The sequence below is a fragment of the Solea senegalensis genome, linkage group LG14, assembly GCF_019176455.1.
Source record: "Solea senegalensis isolate Sse05_10M linkage group LG14, IFAPA_SoseM_1, whole genome shotgun sequence".
Lineage (NCBI taxonomy): Eukaryota > Metazoa > Chordata > Actinopteri > Pleuronectiformes > Soleidae > Solea > Solea senegalensis.
The window spans coordinates 22,838,283-22,857,238 of NC_058034.1; the positions used below are offsets into that span (position 1 = coordinate 22,838,283).

Here is an 18,956-nt window from a genome sequence, read left to right on the forward strand (position 1 = left end):
CTCCTTCGTCCTCCTCCAGCCACAGTTGGCTGAGTGTGCCCTCGCTGTCAGACTTATGAAAAAAAAATAGATACACAGGCTGTGCGTGTGTGTGTGAGTGTGTGTGAGTGAAAGAAATCGTATTTCATCATTGGTTTGAACCCCTGAACACTTTGTCTCCTCTTAGGGCTTTATTAAAGCTCAGCAGTTCGGGGTAATCTCATTTTATGGCTCAAAAATGGTGGCAAAGCAGAATGAGTTGAGGAATTCCTTATAGGTCAATGTGTGAAACAGATTTAACAAAGCAAGGAAAGAGAGAGAGAGAGAGAGAAAAGCACTCATTTGTGTAATTGACAGCAAACCTGGCCAATTAAAAGCAAACCAGCCAATAGTCTGTATGGATTAGGGGTTATTAAAAGAGTGGACAGAAGTCCTGTCCGGGCCCCCGGGACACAGTTGGATTGTGTGCGTATGTGTTTGCAATGGCATGTCCATGGATGCTGCAGGCTAATGAGGAAGTAGGGTGGAAAAAGAGGTCTGTGGTCAATCGGTGGCCGGTCAGCTGGTACGGTTTAAGGCTGAACATCATCAGGGAGACCAGTGAGACCGTTTCGGAACTTTGCCAGGTAAGACTCCTGAGATGTGCGCTGATTTCTACTCTGCTAATGGGCCACTTACATGAGGAGAACGAGGGATATTAAACTTAGCTTAATGCTAACAGCAAATCAGTGTTGTCCACTTGTGTGTTGACCACAGGCTTCAAATTAGAATAACCACTTACCAACTTTATTGTTCTCATTAGCCTTTGCTTTAAGGCGGAGCACAGGGTTTAATGAAATAAAGTTTGTTTTTAAAATATGACAGATGATGCAACTAGTCTCTTGTAGTGCAGGATTCAACCCTCCTCCCATGGTCTGGTAAAAAATTGTGCATCATAGTATTAAATGGGACTAAAACCAATGATAATGTTCATTATTGAGTAAGCTGTTGATTATTTTCTTGATTAATCATTCAGCGTTTGGTATGGTCATTTGAACCAGTGTTAGATAACAGAAGAAGTGAAAGAGGAGCATATTCTATAGAGGAAAAGCTGTTTATTTTTTTAAAATTTATTCTTCTGAGTGTTGTCTAGCCAGATTCCCAGATATGTATTCTCAGAAACCTGGTCTGTACTTGGGGTATTTGAGGCCACACAGTCCTTCTTACCGAACCACAGGACTTTGGTCTTAGAGGGGGTTTAACTGATGCAATCTGGACAGGGCCTGCAGGAGTCTACTGAAACTAACCTGAAGTTGTTGAGAAACGAGATCTGGGATGGTGACAATGGAGTATTGTGTCATCAGCATAGAGATGGATGGAGTTCACTATATTATTAATGCAGATGGAGAAAAAAGGGTGTGACATAACATTGATCAGAGTTGCCTTGTCTGGGGTTTTAATGTCCTACAAACAATATCAAATTGTTGTAACTCGCTGTCAGGTGGTTTAATCATGTTCTAATTTAGATCACCAAGAAATACTAATTTATCTCTAGTAAAAGGGGTCTGTGCACACCAGGAGACCAAACACAAACTCTACCAGCCTCGGTATCAATGTTGTTAGATTTAGTATATTTAATAGCGAGATTAGATAGCTAATAGCTAAACGTGGATCCTCCTCACTCACATTTGAAAACACTGATGTCGCTCAAAATCTGAGCTAATCTGCAAACTATGTCGGAAAGTGGTTGCCGTCAAAGACTTGACAACAAATTTGAATATGAAGAATATGAAAAGCTTCGACCGGCCAGCTTAAGGTACTGACAGGAAAACGTACTGTGTATCCACATTCTCTTGTTAATGCCTTGTAGTTCAAATATGATGAGTATTGTTTACATTAGGGGGAAGTGTCAGTTTAAAATGCTCTCATGATAGTTTTTGTTGGTCGTTGTGCAATATGTTATAAAGTAAGTTTAAGTTAATAAATAAGACCGTTTTTTCTTGAACAATCACATCTCATATACTATTAACAAGAGCAAGCTGGTACAACAGGCCTTCCATGCTTTTACAAACACATTTTTGGTAATATTCTTACTCAAGGACTGAAATAATCTTGAGATTTAAGCTGACTATGGTAACACTCTAGTGTCAAGAAGTCCAACTAAGTGTAACTGTCTACAATCCACAGCTTTAGTTGCACACAGGCTACAACAAAACAAACCTGTAGTTCATGATATGTCTGACATCCACATTTGAAAACCACTTTTAGCCTGAACAGATAGAAACCAAATATCGACAAAATCCCAAAAAATATCGGGATATTGATTTTCATCAATATCGCACACCCCTAATTCATGCCCAAAGTCGATCTGTGACCAAGGCAGAAGTACTGTAGAACAACAAAAAATAGAGTAGCATCTCATTCCCTGCAGTTGATTTTCTCTCTGCAGAGCTGTGGTAAATCGATATCCTGCTTCTATTAAGTGGGGCAATAACTTGTGATATGGTTCACTGTTCTGCTGAAATCACTGCAGCTGCTGCTTATCAAGAGCCCAGAAAATCAGCCACTGTTGCTGCTCAGAACTGTCTGACCACTCTGAGCCTTTGGACTGTGTGTGTATTCAGAGCTTCATTTATTTCTTCCATTTGCCCGTTAGTCTGTTAGTCTGTCAGGTCATCGTTCACAGATATAGAAGGTGACTGTGGTGATGAAGAGTAGGGATGAGCATGATTATTTGATTATTCACTTGATCATTAAAAGTTGATCAGTTACTGTGATTATTTGTTATATATTACACATGCTACAGTGTTTTTATCAAGGGTTGCAGTTATAAAAACTAAACTTTCTTCTCCAATGACTGCCTAATTTGTAGTGCCTCTATTGTCACAAGGTGGCAGCAACATGGTAGGTAGTGGATTTCATGCATGTTTGCAGAAGTGATTTACAAGAAACCTTGTAAAGAGATTTACAAGGTTTCTTGAATGCATCTTTAAGCTGCTCGTCTTAGCTTAACACTCAGTTAGAGCATGCTGAAGTGATGGAATTAACCAGGGTCTATGAATGCATCTTTAAGCTGCTCCTGTTAGCTCACCACACTGTGAACCCTAGAATATGGGCATTTCAGAAATGTATTCATTTATTTACATCTGATCTATTTTGTTAGATTTATACCAGCAGAGGGTGTACATTCAACAAACAAACAAAATAAACAGAAATGCTGTGAAACCAATGTGAATTACACCTGCACAATGGCTTTTTAATTATGATTATAATTAACTAACAATTGTTTTCATAATCTATTAATCTGTCGAGTAATTGTTTGGTCCGTGAAATGTTTTCTAATGTCTTGCTTTGTTCACAAACCAAAATGATTCAGTCTGAATAATTTCTTTGTTATATGGAGCAAAGAAATATGGAACAAAGTAAATATTTGACTTAATTTAATACTAAATGAAATTCAAACTGGTTGATTGATTGATTATAAATGAGATGAATATTAATGTAGTAATTGATTAATAATAGATTAATTGTTGGAGCCCTAATTATAATAATGCTATATTATTAACCTGCTCAACAAACAGGAAAGGAAAATGCACGTTTGCAAACCTAGCTGAAAAGATAACAGATTTCACTGCATATATATGAATATAACTACCATATTAAATAGATTTGTTTTCACTTGTTGTTAACAAAATAAATTTGAAAGGAAAAGACAATGCAAATAATATAGAAATATTCCATCTGAATCTACCCTCCTCCCGTGAGTGATGCACAGCCACCATTTGACTTAGTGTCATTTCCCACAAAACCTGACGGCTGAAAGAAAAGAAGACAAAGAGGAGCAGACAACACAACTTCTTTGTTTTTGAATTCGTCGCACACACTGAGCGCTGACAGCCCAAACAAAAGGAGATTAGTTACATTACAAGGCATGGTTTTAAGAATGTTTGTCACGTGTATTGATTGTGATTCAGCCCTAACACACCGTGCACATTTGGACTCAGCACATCATCAGTATTTTTTCAGTTATTGTTATGTCGTGAAGCTACGTGTGTGGAGTTTTTGTCATGCTCTTGAGTGGAGTTGTCACCACCGGTAATGACAATGTTTCCTCAGCCTTGTGACAAGCTTTTTGGATGAACTATGGTGCACAGTGTGAGTTGAGTCAGATGTGTCGGGTCTCCTGATCAATGTTGGTGCTTAAAGACTGCAAACAGTTGATGTCCAAATACAAGTGAGTCTAGGTTATCATATCAGGATTTCATTCACGCAGTCCTGACTTTTCTGTCATTCTGTCTCTGTTTCTGTGATTGTATACATACATCGTGATATATACTGATTAAGTTTGTACCCAGCCACCACTGTGTAAGTACAGTGTAAGTGATTGAGAGGCCACGCCCCCTGCACTGCTCCCCACTCAGTTCTCAGCCCACTTCTTGGCATTTACCAAAATCAGGCTTTGGGCAGAGTAGTTAGAGGTGGTTTAGTTACCCTTCTAGGAAAATAGTGAACCATCACTGTAATGGTGGGGGCCAGTACCATTAAACTGTGTCTGTTGCAGCTTAAGTGAGTAAGTCCTTTCAGTAGATCTGAGGCCCATAGCTTGAAAAATCGGTTTCACCTTCATAAAAGTTCTCTCTCCCCAAGTTTTTCTTCCCACACTTATTTATGTAACCTCTCTGCTTAAGTATGCTACACAAATCTGGTAATTAATTACCCATGGCGCATTGCGTCAGCTCAGCAGATGTACCCCGGCTCCGTCTCAGGGGTTTGCGAGAGCTGCCAGTGTTTGTGGCCAATCAGGATGAAAGATTGTGGCGGCTGATGCAGCTGGAATGACACCAGGAGCTCGTCAGGGGAAACATTTCCTGACTCTAATATCTGATCTTGGTGACGCTCAGCGCTCACATAATCAGACGGGTCCGTCTTCCAGTCGGGGTGGATTTCAGGACACGGCACCAATCGGTGTCAGAAAATAATGCTGAATGCCAGGATGTGTGTGTGTGGACGGTTGTGGCATTGTTACAGCTACAGTTTCCTTACTGTCAGAAAACTGCCATGTTCTGTCTTATTTAACAGTCACTTTTACGCTTTCTTATCAACTTTCTTCCAGATGTGATGCAGATTTAGTTGCCTGGGCAACCAAAATTACACTGCAGCAGATCTGCCCTCACATCAGACTTATGCCTGAACCTTCTATACAGAGAAAGATGTGTAAAACAAAACTGACAAAGGGTCCAGCACTTCAACCCAGAGACAGAAAGTCAGTCTCGGTCAACAACAAAATGCTAACCTTTATCCCTGTCAGTTGAATAGTGAAGTTTTCAGGAAGCCAAACATGCGAGCCTATTTAAGTCGTACCCCTTTCGTACCCTCACATGAGGGCGACTCACTGCTGTCATTTGGTGGAGAGACACGGTGTGCACAGAATACTATACTCTCTGTAAGCTGTGTTCTCATCCGTAGGTAATATTGTAAATGAAAAGAGAGGCAGTGACAGGCAGACACATAATATCAGAAATGAAGATGTGCCATTTTGCCTCGACTGTCTTTTTTCTGTTTTAACATAGACCTGGTGTAAACACAATTATATTTTAGCTGTTGGAGCGCCTCCTGTTGTCAGTCCTTCCCTGTTCTGGGAGTGTTTATTCCAGCCTACTCCACTGAGTTCTGTATGTTATGGATATGAGCTAGCAAGCAGTGCTTTTAATAAAGTAGCACTTACTAAAATTGTTAATATTGTGAAGAAAACTGACTTTTGTGGTGTATTTGGGGGAAAGCTAAAGTTGGAAAGTTGCATGCACACATATTTTCAGGTAACTTGACGCGAGCTGTTGTTCGTACTGTTGGTTAACTCCAGCATTGTCCACAGGGGAGCAGTTGCCAATTGTGTTTACTTGCACAAGTAAATACAATTGTATAAGAAGCATGGTGCAAGAAATAGCTTTATAGCCTTACTTGAATTTCTGAGAATACTGATTTCCCTGAGGTCTTAGGTAAAACTTAAAGTTTGTGAAACTTTTCAGTTGGCTGTGTAGATGTGGGGTTTACAGCAGAGACTTTAAAGACACACTCAGCCCATGGGCAGGTGAAACACAGCTCACAGCTTTGAGCTGGACTTTGGCTTCTGGCTCTGGCTCTTGTTGTTTGTTCTAGAAGAAGTGAGGGATGGGGGATGGACAGATTGAAGGTGAGTGGGAACAGACATGCAGTCATTTGTTTTCTGTCCCTCATGTACGAGCACTTCACATCAGAATTAAGCCACCTTCACAGAACAGGTGCGACGTGTCGGCTCAGTCTGTAAGGATGATCAATCAAAACGTGTTCAAACAAAGCGAACAGAACACAGCTACATGAGGTTCTGATAACTCAACAGACAGTGATCCCTGGTTGTTCCTGATGATGAGCCATTGCAGTGTCCGAGAAGCACTGAGTGAATATGATCTGTGGCATTTAAGTGGTTGTTAAAACTAGAAAGTGCTGGATAAATGCAGCCATTTACTCCATAGTGCAGAGTTTCAGCAGAGTTCCCTGCTGCAGTCAACTCCTGCAAATGCTTGTTTTTACTCGAGACCGTTGTGAAGATTTTCACATTACTTTTACTCATGGACTTACTTACTTATTCTTTCCTCCTGCCATCTACAGCTGGGTGAAAATATTTACCTGCCAGTACAGAGGGAGACTTTGAACTAAGTACTAAGTACATTTAATGCCATTACTTACAAGTGGAGATAAATGATCATCCTTGTGATTTGTGTTTACATTTTACAGTAAAATATTTGATCTACTATACTTCTGTACTCTGCACTGCCCGCTGTACTCATATGACTCCTGCCCTCTCTCTCTCTCTCTCTCTCTCTCGCTCTCTCTCTCTCTCTCTGTGTCTCTCCCTCTCGCTCTTGTTTTCTCGTTGTCTCTCCATGTCGAGTTCATCCACATGGCTATGTTTGGCCAGCGGGCAGCAAACTTCAAGGAGTGTGAAATTAAATGTCTAGACGCCCCACCCCATTTATGTACACACACACACACACACACACACTCTGTCCTATTGCCTCAGGACAATGTCTTCAACAAATTTATTTCTATACAAAAAGCAACATTATAACCTTGTGTGTTTCACATCAAACTCTGACATTGTTGTTTTAGACCAGCTGCTTTGGTCTTTGTAATATATCAGTGTTCTGCCTTTTATTGATCAGTATTTTATTCATTAACAATTATACAATTTCTACATAATGTCCTCAACAGTTCATCATACACAGCTTGCCTCTGAGTCTGAGATTTGGTTTAAGTTTGAAGCAACAATGGTCACCATGTTCAAGGAAACTGAAGTTTGTGAACTGCTCACTCTCCCACACCATAGAAGACAATATGCATGTTTAGCTTGTAAGGGCCACAGGAGCTGCTGTTTTCCTTGGGTCCCTCCTGGCAGCCATTTATAGTGAGAGCAATTTGCAACCTTATGCAACCAGGCTTCCAACAAAAACTGAACTACTGTATCCCTTTAAGGTCAACGCATCCCCTAAAAAACTATTAAGTCACTTTAGACTCAACAAATTCCTGCAGTGATGCTGTGCATAGTGACGACACAGTGTGATGAATGGACGGCCTGGAGAAGCATAGGCAGACGTCAAATTGCTACCAGCCAGATTCCTGCTCCCCCTGGAGCAACCAAAGAACATGTTAATTGACTTTTTACTTCCATATGTGTGTGTGTGTGTGTGTACTGCCCCAATTTAAATAAGAACAAAAATCAGAGCCTTTTGTCAAACTGATGATGATAATTACTGTAAGTCCTTAGTGGCCACCTGGTCTCTACTGACGTTAGCTCCTCCTCCTCCAACCCAGATCCTTCTGCTCCCTTTATTTCTCTGTAACTCATGAAACTAACTCTAACTCAGCTGAAACAGTGACGCTGAGTTGTGAGTGGCCGTTGTCTGTCTGTGTGTGTGTGTGTGTGTGTGCGCGTGCTGATGAGGAAATGAAAGAGTGCTTGCATGCACACGGATCACATGTCACTCTGTCTTTGTGCCGCCTTCTCTCCGGGGAATCATCTCCCTCTTAAACTGTCTATCAAACTCCTCTTTGTCTCACTCCCTCCACTTTTTACTCTTTCCTCCTGCCATCTAATTATAACTCTCTCTCCCTCTTCTGTTCACCTTCATTTCTTCCTGTGTGATTACTCTGTGAGTTTCTATATAATCCTGCTGATTTTCTTCTCCCGCTCTCTTGCTTCAGTATTTCATCATATTTGTTTTCCCTCCATCTCTCTCGTATTCTCTCTGCTCTTTCTTTCATGAAAATCTCAGTGTAGTTGTCCACGTAACGGCAGCAGATTCTTTTTTTTTTTTAGTTTTTTTTGCCCCCATTTTTCTGCCCTTTGATCACGGCTCTTTGACTTGGGCTTCAACTTACTATAATATTATTAGGACAAAAACCTTTATAGATTATTTCCTCAATAATCACTTTGATGTTTGGTTCAAAAAAATGTGAAAAAAATCAGTAAATTGGTTTGTCTGTTGAATATTTAAATATTCTTAACTTGGGGTTCGCAGTGTGTTGAGCTAACAGGAGCAGTTAATGAGATGCATTCAAAGACCCTGGTAAATGTCATCACTCCTGCAGGATCTGCAGGGTGTTGACCTTCGAGGAAGCAGCTACAAGATGCATTCAAGAAACCTGATTGCTATCACAATAAGTAGTAGTAAGCAGTTTTTGTCTTTCTCATAATGAACATTGAGATCGAGATGTTTGGATTTCAAATGGTAAATTAAAACCCAACTGGAAGATTTCAGCATTGGACATAAACACTGTCTCAAATCAATCATCATGTAACTGCTCGGTGAGGAAACTGATTCATTGATAATAAATTGATGACCAAATTAATCATCAACTGTTTTGATAATCGATGAACGGATAAAAATTCTCCTTCTTTTCAGCTTCTTAAATGTGAATATGTTCTGGTTTCTTTGCTCCAGCTAACAAAGTTCATTTTGTGTTTGTGGACAAAACAACACACTTGAGAACAACATGAGGACAGTAAGAAAAGAGTGGTTCAGGCAGGTGTCGGGTTGTTATTTGAAAGAGGAAGTAATCTTCTAGCTTGTACATGGCGAGAGGCTGTTGTTGTTGTTAATACTTGGGTTGATGTAGGTGTGAATCCACTCAGCGGGAGTGAAACAGCTTGTATTTCCTCTGTTCGATGCAGACATGAGAGGCTGGACTGGACAGACTGACAGAGAGGAGGTTTGCTGCAGAAAGGTGCAAATTGAAGCAGTTTTTCAGCTGACTGAAAAGACTTGACAGGCGGAACGGTGGAGTCGGTGCCTCTGGTTTCCTGATAATGAACTCAAACAGTGAGCGAGGGATGGCAGTCCACAGGGATGAAGAGAGAGAGAGAGAGAGAGAGAGAGAGGAGGAGAGAGCAACAAAGGAATATAAATGACTGCATTTTTCACCACATGTATGGATGACGGTGAGGCTGCTTGAACACACACAGCCCTTATGAATTTATAAAAGCAGAGAGATGTGTCTCCTGCTGCAGTTGCTGTCTGAAATGTGGGTCACACACATCATCACAGCACGCCAGCTTCTCCTCCTCCTCCTCTTCCTCCTCCTCACAAAAGCATTCATCAAGTTTGCAGAAAGATGGCAGCTGATGTAAACATGTTTATGTTTGTTCTGCTCTCCCTCTCTCTGATGAGCTGGAGTACAAATCCCATCTCTGTCACTCTCAAAGAATTCCCATGATGCAAGTGGGCATGAACGCCACACCATAGATCAGTGCTTTAGGTGCAGGCCTACGACACACACACACACACACACACACACACACACACACACACACACACACACACACACACACACACACACACACATCCTACAAGCAAAATTACACAAGCTACATCTTTGAGTTTTCAAATTTTGCACAAGGTGAAATATGGACAGTGGTTTTCCAGAACACATGCAGAGGTGAACTGGACACTCTCCACATACTGTAGGTGTGAATGTGAGAGTGGATGATTGTTTGTGTAAACAAACAAACACACAAACAGATGAATTGATTATCAAAATAGTTAGCGATTCATTTAGTAACCGTAAAATAATGAATAATTGCGGCCCTAACCTAGTCTGCATTGTAGTCTGTTGTTGGCATTACACGTTTTAATAAAAACACTGTATGTGATGCCCTGGAGCTACAGTATACTCCATCTTGTGCCCCCCTTGGGAATCCCATTGACGTTAGATATGTTATCATCTGCTGCTCTGGCAAACTGTGGGAAGCACATCAAGGCTGGATTATCAACCGGGTAAATTCAGTGAATGCCCTGAGGCCCAGTATTAAGATCCTCACCGTGGTTCTGGATGTATAATTGGATCTTTTGTACATACAGTATGTTCTGAATTCCTTCGACACTTCTAGAAAATACTCAAAACTATTCTCATGAATATCAGCACATTGTTGTCTTCTTTTCATGGTTGCTAGTTTTGTAAGCAATGCTGTATAAGTCCTGCTGAGCTGCAGCGCCCTCTACTGTGTGGAACCACACAAACCCTGAATTGTCAGTGTAATGACTTCTGAGTCTCTTTGACGGATCAGCCAATACAGTTTAGAGTTACTCTTGTACCCGTTTACCCCGATTGCGGAGAATCAAAGTGATTCTTAAGCTTTGTGGCTGTAAATGGTGAGTGACACTGATGAGCTAATGCATCCTGGTAGACCTCTTAATGAGCTACTGTCTTTTTGTCTCCGTGGTTAACAGACACACACACTTACACACTGTCTCCATGCTGAATACACAGTCCCACAAGAGATCAGGCCCACTCAGCATAATGAAACACACACCAGACAGCTCTTTGTTTGTCATTGTTGTAGGGAAGCTTGATTCAAATCCACCTGCCAATCACTCTCTCGCTCTCTCTCATGCACACACACACACACACACACACACTTAAATATTATCTGCAGATAAAAGTCGTCCGTTGAGGCTTCGGAGAATTCATTTAAATAAGTAAATTCCAATTAGGATTAGTGTGTTTCCTCTGCCGATGCTGATAGCGGCTTTAGCATCATCTCGCTACAGGAAGTGTTGTCCTACTGGAGCTTATCACAGACAAGCTGATGAGGCCAGATTAGTGTTTTTTAATGTGTGTGTGTGTGTGTGTGAGAGAGATGTTCATTGTCGCTGAGACTAATTAGCAGGTTGTCTGTTCTAAGGAGGGGACACGAGGCTCCAGCACCCCGCTGGATAATTGTACACTTCTGGATATCCGTTTGTCCATTTGATAGACCCTGCAGCTGCATGTGAGATGCCACAGGAAGAGCGTGTGTGTGTGTGTGTGTGTGTGTGTGCACTCTGAGGAGTACAGCTGCATGGAAACAGTAAATGGAGAAAGCTTGAATCTAAGACATCACATCACAACAGAAAGGAACAGCTTGTACGCCAAGTATGTCTCAGCTTATTTAAGTTGTCCAACACCATGAAGTCCTTGTTAGTTTGTCCTTGTTCCCACAATACTGTCACAAAACAGGTCTGATTTTAAAAAAAACAACAACAAAAAAGTATTAGGATAAATGCTTTTGATTTTTCTTTCTCCAGTCAGTTCTTATAGGAACACGTCACAGATTTGCATTTAGCTTTATTTTACTAGAAGAGGGGAAGTATTTTCGTTTCCCCTGAGTTGAGACATTCTGGGAATGAGGTCCCGTCCCCCGACGAGTGGGTCTAAAAAGTGCAGAATTTGCGTTGCAGTTTCAAGTCTCAGACCAAGTGTCAGCAAATCAGTGGAGTATTCCTTTAACTATCTCTTTGTCCTGGGTACATGGAGGCTTTCTTATCCTGATCTAATATGTTGACTTCCATTCATTTGGACTGGCTGAACGACGTGTTGTCCCTCACGTTAACCATAGGCATTAAATGGTTATGCCTATGGTGTGGCCTTGTTCTGCCTCATTAGGACCAGGTTTTGGTCTCCATGAGGACCACTGGTCCTGACAAATACAGAAATGATGCTTGGAAAGGTTAAACCTGCAACACACACACACACACACCCCATTAGAGCCTTACTGGTCCCAGTGGCCCTCTCTCCGTGGCTCAGAGTCTCTCCCGACAGCCATTAAACATCAGCCGAGCTTTCACAGGATGCCACTCGTGTCCACAGAAAGCCACCAGGCAATTAGCTCATTCACTTAATGCGGCTTTATGTTGCTCTTCCTCTTCAAGGCCGTATTTCACTGCAGTGCTGTGTTTTTTATTCTGTGTGCTGCTGTCACATGAATCTCCAACATTATTACTGCTGTTCATCATGTTGCTGCTGCTGATGGTGGAGGTCAAGGTTTCTCTGTCTCCCTGGTTGCAGTTGGACGGGAGGGGGGAAAAACAAGATTTTTTGTAAAGGTCTGTTTCAGTTGTCGTGTCACATTATTGGTCTTAATATCATTTTTTTTCTCTGGTCCTTGTACGTGTTTTATTGGACGTGAGGATGTTAATTGTGTCGTTAATGGAATTCTTTTCTCTTTTTTTCTGCACCAGGTTCAATTAATTACGGTCACTTCTCCTTTATTTTTCATTAACACCAAACATTTCGTGCACAGATGTGATTTCATGTGTCATGTGCAAACATGTGATGGCTTCATTGTCAGTAAAAGTACAATCTGAGGGAATTTGAAGGCAATGGCATGAAAACCTCGTTTTTCCTTTAAGTGTGTTTTCTGAACATGTCAGTCATCACTGGGATGTTTTTTTTGTGGGGAATCAGTTTATTGAAAAAGTCTGTCTGCCTTCACGCCGCCAAACAACTTTCAGCTCCTTAGTATTAGGTGGTTTCTGGTGTAGCTTGTGGCTAAGTGTTAGCATGCCACTGGTCATTGAGAGTCTTTGTGTCATCCATACCTAAAACCAGACCTGAAAATAAGATATGGTCTTAGATCATCATCATCATCATCTGTGATGACTTTTCCTGTTGCATTGATAATCATCATATTTATTATGTTGTATGAATTTGTAAAACATGGAATTGACAAAATGATATTTAAAAAAAAGACAGGAACACCTATTATTTGTGTTATAGCAGAATTTGACCATGTTTATAGTCAATGTCATTGTTTCCAACACACGTAAAGATCCTATTTAACAGTGAAAAGCCAAAGAAAGCAAGTATTATGTGAAACGAAAGATAAGATCAGAGTGTATTTACATTGTATTGTCACTCTCCTTTGAAGCAGCAGCTCGTAATCGCCTTATCTGGGTGTGTTAGTCTGACTTTGAGACATTTGATTTAGCACAATTTGAGTCGGACTAACATGTATTTTAAAAGTCAGACTAACACAATCATTCCAGTTTGTTTGATGTTTTGTCTAATGTCATGTAAACGCAGTGAGCGACTTCTATTATTGTGCGACAGAGTTTACACACTTGATGATGGTGATGATTCAGATTAGAGTAAAGCAGCACTGTGTGTGTGTGTGTGTGTGTGTGTGTGTGTGTGTGTGTGTGTGTGTGTGTGTGTGTGTGTGTGTGTGTGTGTGTGTGTGTGTGTGTGTGTGTGTGTGTGTGTGTGTGTGTGTGTGCGTGTGTGTGTGCGTCAGTCAGTCATTGCAAAGTCTCTTTGTTGTCACCATTTCCTCATCAGTATTCACAGTGTTGATAACAAATTCTGACTGAACCTCTAATTGTCTCCGGTGGAGCTCGGCTTCCTCGCGTCGTCCTTTTAATTACATGTTTTTAGCTCGGCTAAAACATCTTATTATGATCGGGCCCCCGGGTGAAACAGCTTAACACACACACACACACACTTCACATGTACATTAGCTTTGTTAGACACAGACGTTGTGTAGACATTAGTCAGGAGAACACTATTCTCATGTTACTGTCGAGTCCTGAAGGAACTGTTTCTTTTGTAAATGCTGCTGATGGTTTGTGGCTGTTGGTAAATGAGCAGAATCCCTGGAAAATAGTGCTTCAAAGGGAACATTTAGGTTTGTTAAATGTGGTTTTATACCCACATAAGATGAGGGATGAGCTGATGCGATACCTGGTATCAGTGTTGGTCTGATACTGGTCAAAATCACTGGACCGGATATTGAAAAGAGAAAAATGCTGAATCTGATTCAGTCCAAACTGTTACGCACAGACAGTAAATAAAACTCAGCAACAGCATTTTAGCTGAGTCATGCTGATGACTCGTGGGAGCTTAATATTTGTCACACAGTTGGAGAATGATGTCTTTGAAACAGCTTGAAATGGCTGTAGGTGGTAAAAGCATCAGGTCAATTGTGTTTTATTTGAAAATAACTAACCCGACGTGCTGCTTTATTTAGCTGTTTGACAGCGAAGGTCAATGCTGAGTTCTGCGAGTCACTCGCTCCCTGAACTTCCAAGATGCCTCCGTCAGTAGATTCAAAGGTGTTATTTTGTTTATTCAAATAGGCCAGCAGTAAACCAATATCTCCAGGCTATGAATGGAAAAAGTGAAATAAATACCGTTGTGTTTGCAGGTGATCTGTTTGTGTTCTGTGTGAACTACATGAGAAGAAACCACACTGGAAAGTGGCACTGGCACACAAACACATACTGTATGTGCAGTCCAGACACTGACATCACATCTAAGCTGTTAACATTTATTCACCTCTCTCCTCTCTCTCTCTCCATCTCTCTAATTACATTACTCCCCCCTCCCTCCCCGACCCTCTCTCCCTGCCACACTCAGCCATAAAGCGTATTATAGATCCCTGTATTCCAGCGGGCAGATTGCTTCAAGGCTTTTTGTGTTGTGTTCTGCTCCACTCATCCTCACCGTCGTCGGGGATAATTTCATCACTGCTCGCTCGGTGCCTGTGTGGCGTGTCACAACACAGACGGGCCGCAGTATGCGTGTGTTTGTATATTGGCCATTACTTTTTGTAAGGTGGCGGGAGGGCAAGCATCCTCCCTGACAGCAGCTCCAACACACACACACACACACACACAGTGTAATGAGATAAAGTGTCAGACAAGCATCGTTTTACATCAGAGAGCTCTGTGTGGGTGGATGGATGATAAGAGTATAATGCACTTGAGTTTTTTTGTCTGCTCCTCAGTCACACAGGAGAGTCTGGGGGCTTCTCACAAGATAATCACTATAACACTATACGTGTCTCTGTATCATTAGTCTGATTTTAATGTAGAAAAACAGCAAATGTCAAATTTAAATCAACATGTGTGTGTGTGGACAGGACAGTAATAAAGGTGTATTTCCAAGTAAAACCAGGTGTTGACCTACTTTGTCCACCTGGCATTCATACTCTTGGCCAGATGGTGCTCTCCAGGTTGGCTGTAATGCTGGTGGTCTGTTTTATAGAGCTGCAAGGTCACTGTTACAGAGCTTGCACACTTTTTATAATGTGTGTGTGTGTGTGTGTGTCACATTGTGTGACATCAGTGTAAAAGCAGTGAGTGGCCCAGGCGTGTTTGTGTGCAAGAACACATTGGAATCTACTGACTGATCGCTTCCCCAAGGTCTGAATCTGTGAGCCCAGTTGTCCCGCTTCAACCCCATGACTTGTAATGACACTCCACTACCACCTTGTGGTCACTTGTCGCAGGTGCACAAAGGAAACCTCGCTTGTTTTACACAGAAACTGTGTTTATTAAAAAGGTGGTAATTAACTCATGTCCCACACCTGCTGCTTCACTGCCAGCGGGAAAAGACAAACAAGTGCCTCTCACATCATTTGCGTTGAACCAAAACATGTCCACTACCCATGACAATGGTACGATGGACGACGCACACGTGTGTTTTTGTGTGTCCACTACAAGATGAGTGACAAACCAATCAGTTCATCTCCAGAATAGTTGTCTATAAAACAGAAAAGAGTCACACACATGTCCTGAAGGAGCTCAACCTTCATGATGAACACTTTCATAATAAGGAAAATGACAGCAACAAATAATCATATCAATAATCTTTTCTCTCTTCTTTCAGAAGGAGCTGAGCCTTCCCAGGAGAGGCAGTTTGTAAGTACCCATCATCCCCTCTGCTTTCTCTGTAATCATGGACCATGAGTGTGAAGTGTGAGGAAAGGCTGCCATGCAAGGAACCATACAGTGAATTGAACGTCTGCACACTCCACCTGGTTTGTGCAGTGTGTGTGTGTGTGTGTGTGTGTGTGTGTGTGTGTGTGTGTGTGTGTGAACAGCTGAGCAGCTCACTGTTGATGGATACAGACCTATTTATAACGACCTGTGTGTTCCCGGCTGCTGATTTATTGTCCTCCTGAAAATGTTCAGGATGTTTGGAGCTGGTTTCCCTGTAATGACTCAGTGTTGAATATGTTGGAGGTCTTTGTTATTCCAGTGTGGTCACTGTGGTCACTGTGGTCATCCCTCACTCACTCAGACAGACTGCACACACCAGCCACAGGTGGATTACATTACCATGTACTGGTACTGTTTCATCATTCTATTGTTTTACTTCTGCCTCTTGACTGTTTTGAATCCCGGAGCTTGTGTTTGTAAATTAGAACAAGTTTCCCAAACTTTCTACTGTATATGAGACCCCTCATTTTACAAATACAAATTGTGACAAGACCTAAGTTGTGCATAATTGTTATTGCATGTGAGTAATTTACAACCACATTTTTGAATTTGTGAATGACTCATTCCAGTGCTGTTCTTCATTGTACGCGTGTTATTTAAAACACAAATTAGACTTTACTGATCCCACACCAGGGAAAATCTATTTCATTTACATTTACATGCTAATTAGAATCTTGATTTCTAATCGGATGCATTTTTTATGATATATAAAAATTATTTCCTTTTTTTTTACAGGGAACCAATAACATTAAGTCCATTCAGTTGGATCACTTAGGTCATGAACCCTGCCACCTTTGCATTAGCTGACATAGGTCAAACCCATAATTAATTAATTGTTTATGTTTTATTGATATTGATACTCAGTACTGCTTATTGATATCAATACTTGACGATGATGATGCTACTAATTGTGTTCTGAGGAAGAGTCTTCTGTTTTAACCAGTGGACTTCACATTAGTGTAAAGTAGTAAATCTCCTACAGTCAACTTGTTGACATCAGTTGTTTCTAATCTGTGGTTGCAGCTTGACTGATGGTTTCTCTCAGATTAGTGGATAAATTACAAGGTTTTTCAGACCAGCGCTGACAGTGTCTTAAGTAGCTACACATTTAACCCTAGTACACAAAAATGATCTTGTGATCTTGTGCAGCAGCATGCTCCATTTCAAATACGTTAACTGTTCACATTGTCATGAGACAACTTCACTAGAGCCAAGAGTTGGAACAGATTGCAAAGCATGATGGGTATATAGGGGACGGTGGTCTCTGTAGATCACACTGCCCTCCACTCTGCTTCATTACAGTTGAAACAAAACAAATGTTAGACAAAAACTACAGATTTTCTTTGGTCGTGTCAGGTCTACTACAATGGTATCAACTTCACAAAACCCAACACACATTAAAGGACATTTCCTTCACTAAAAAGCTGAAACGATTCAGAATTGTCACGTGTCCAGGGTGTGACCCCGCCTTTCGCTCAGCTGGGATTGGCACCAGCGCCCCTCACAGCCCTCATGTGGAGGATAAAGTGATAGAAGAAGATGGATTTGAGGGATGGATCCAAATCTCTGAACTCCTCCATATTGTCCAGTCACTGGAGAACCTAGGACATAATAATAAAAACACCAATAAAAATATGAATTAGTGGCTGTATAGATGCTGGCCAAAGCCCCAATGAAACAGCCACCTTTTATCTCTCCCATATCAGCTCACTACTCTTTGAAGATACAGGACTGCATCATCATCATCATCAGATTTTTGATATCCACTCTGAGTCACAGGGGGTTGACACTGTCACTGCTCACTGCAGAGACACTCACTGTCTCCTCCTGTAATCTTTGTGGGCATCAAATGCAGCAAATTGAATTTAAATCATGAACAAGACTCCGAACAAACATGCTATTTGATATTTGTTAACTCATCAGACATGGAGTAACGGCACTAACAATATCTTATTTCTTATTTGTATGATTTGTTCTATGTATGTATGTAAGCAAGTATGATTACTTCCTGTTGAAAAAAAATGTACCTCAGGTTGAGGAATTTATTGCACTCTTAATAGTTATTTTTATAAAATAAATGCACTTTTTGATTTTTAACTTATTGATAGGAAATACAATACATGTTTTATTTAAGTTTCTGGGAACAGCTTGGCAATAATTTGTTATTCTTATGAAATATCATCCAGATTTGTATCATGTACCTAATACACGAATGCTAACAGGAAGTCGTCACACTTTCACACATGCTCTGAACAAATCAGGATACTCACAGTGTCCCACAATTTGCTGCATTCACTTTGTGAAAATCTAGAAGAAATTGGTATGGAATTTGAAATAATACCTACATAAATAGATTTAGAATAGATTTTAATTGTCTCAAGCTTCTTTAGACACAGGGGCTGCACACAGTGTCAACCATGTGTTTGTATTTCATACACCTTAAAAAAAAAAAGAAAAAAGGAACTACCCCTTTAAGTCTCAGCGTGACGTGAGTTCTCAGAGCTCCAGAACGTCTCAAACTTCTCATTCATCCTTGAACTATTAGTAGTTTCTTTTATGAGAGGGGTCAGTGGGTCACACGCACACACACACACACACACACACACACACACACACACACACACACACACACACACACACAGGTCCAGTTTTGTGCCTAATGAAATCTTGTGTCCTGTGGAGCTATAAACTCAGTCCAATTGTGTGTGTGTGTGTGAGACCCAGTACATTGGTTACGAATTAGCAATCCAGCATCTGATCTGAATTTAGCTCATCAGTGAGTGTGTGGCGTCCCCGTGGGTTTCTGGGAAAACCAGAGAGAGGACAGCTGCACTTCCTACAGTGTACGTGGTGTGGTAACATGAGGACAATGTTCCCCATGTCGGTGTGTGTCGCAGAGAGGCAGAAAGAGAGGTTTCCATG

At 41.1% G+C, this 18,956-nt stretch overlaps 1 protein-coding gene across 9 annotated transcripts in view; it reads left to right on the plus strand.

The window, feature by feature from the left end:
* The window catches only part of mast2 (microtubule associated serine/threonine kinase 2), a 134,729-nt gene that overhangs the window by 62,147 nt on the left and 53,626 nt on the right, over positions 1 to 18,956 (plus strand). For 7 of the 9 annotated variants that reach the window (XM_044044640.1, XM_044044641.1, XM_044044644.1 and 4 more), the window contains one exon: positions 15,922 to 15,953. In XM_044044640.1, coding sequence (XP_043900575.1) covers positions 15,922 to 15,953 — 32 coding nt within the window. The remainder of the gene's footprint in view (positions 1 to 15,921; positions 15,954 to 18,956) is intronic. The other 2 variants (XM_044044643.1, XM_044044649.1) reach the window with 1 other exon arrangement.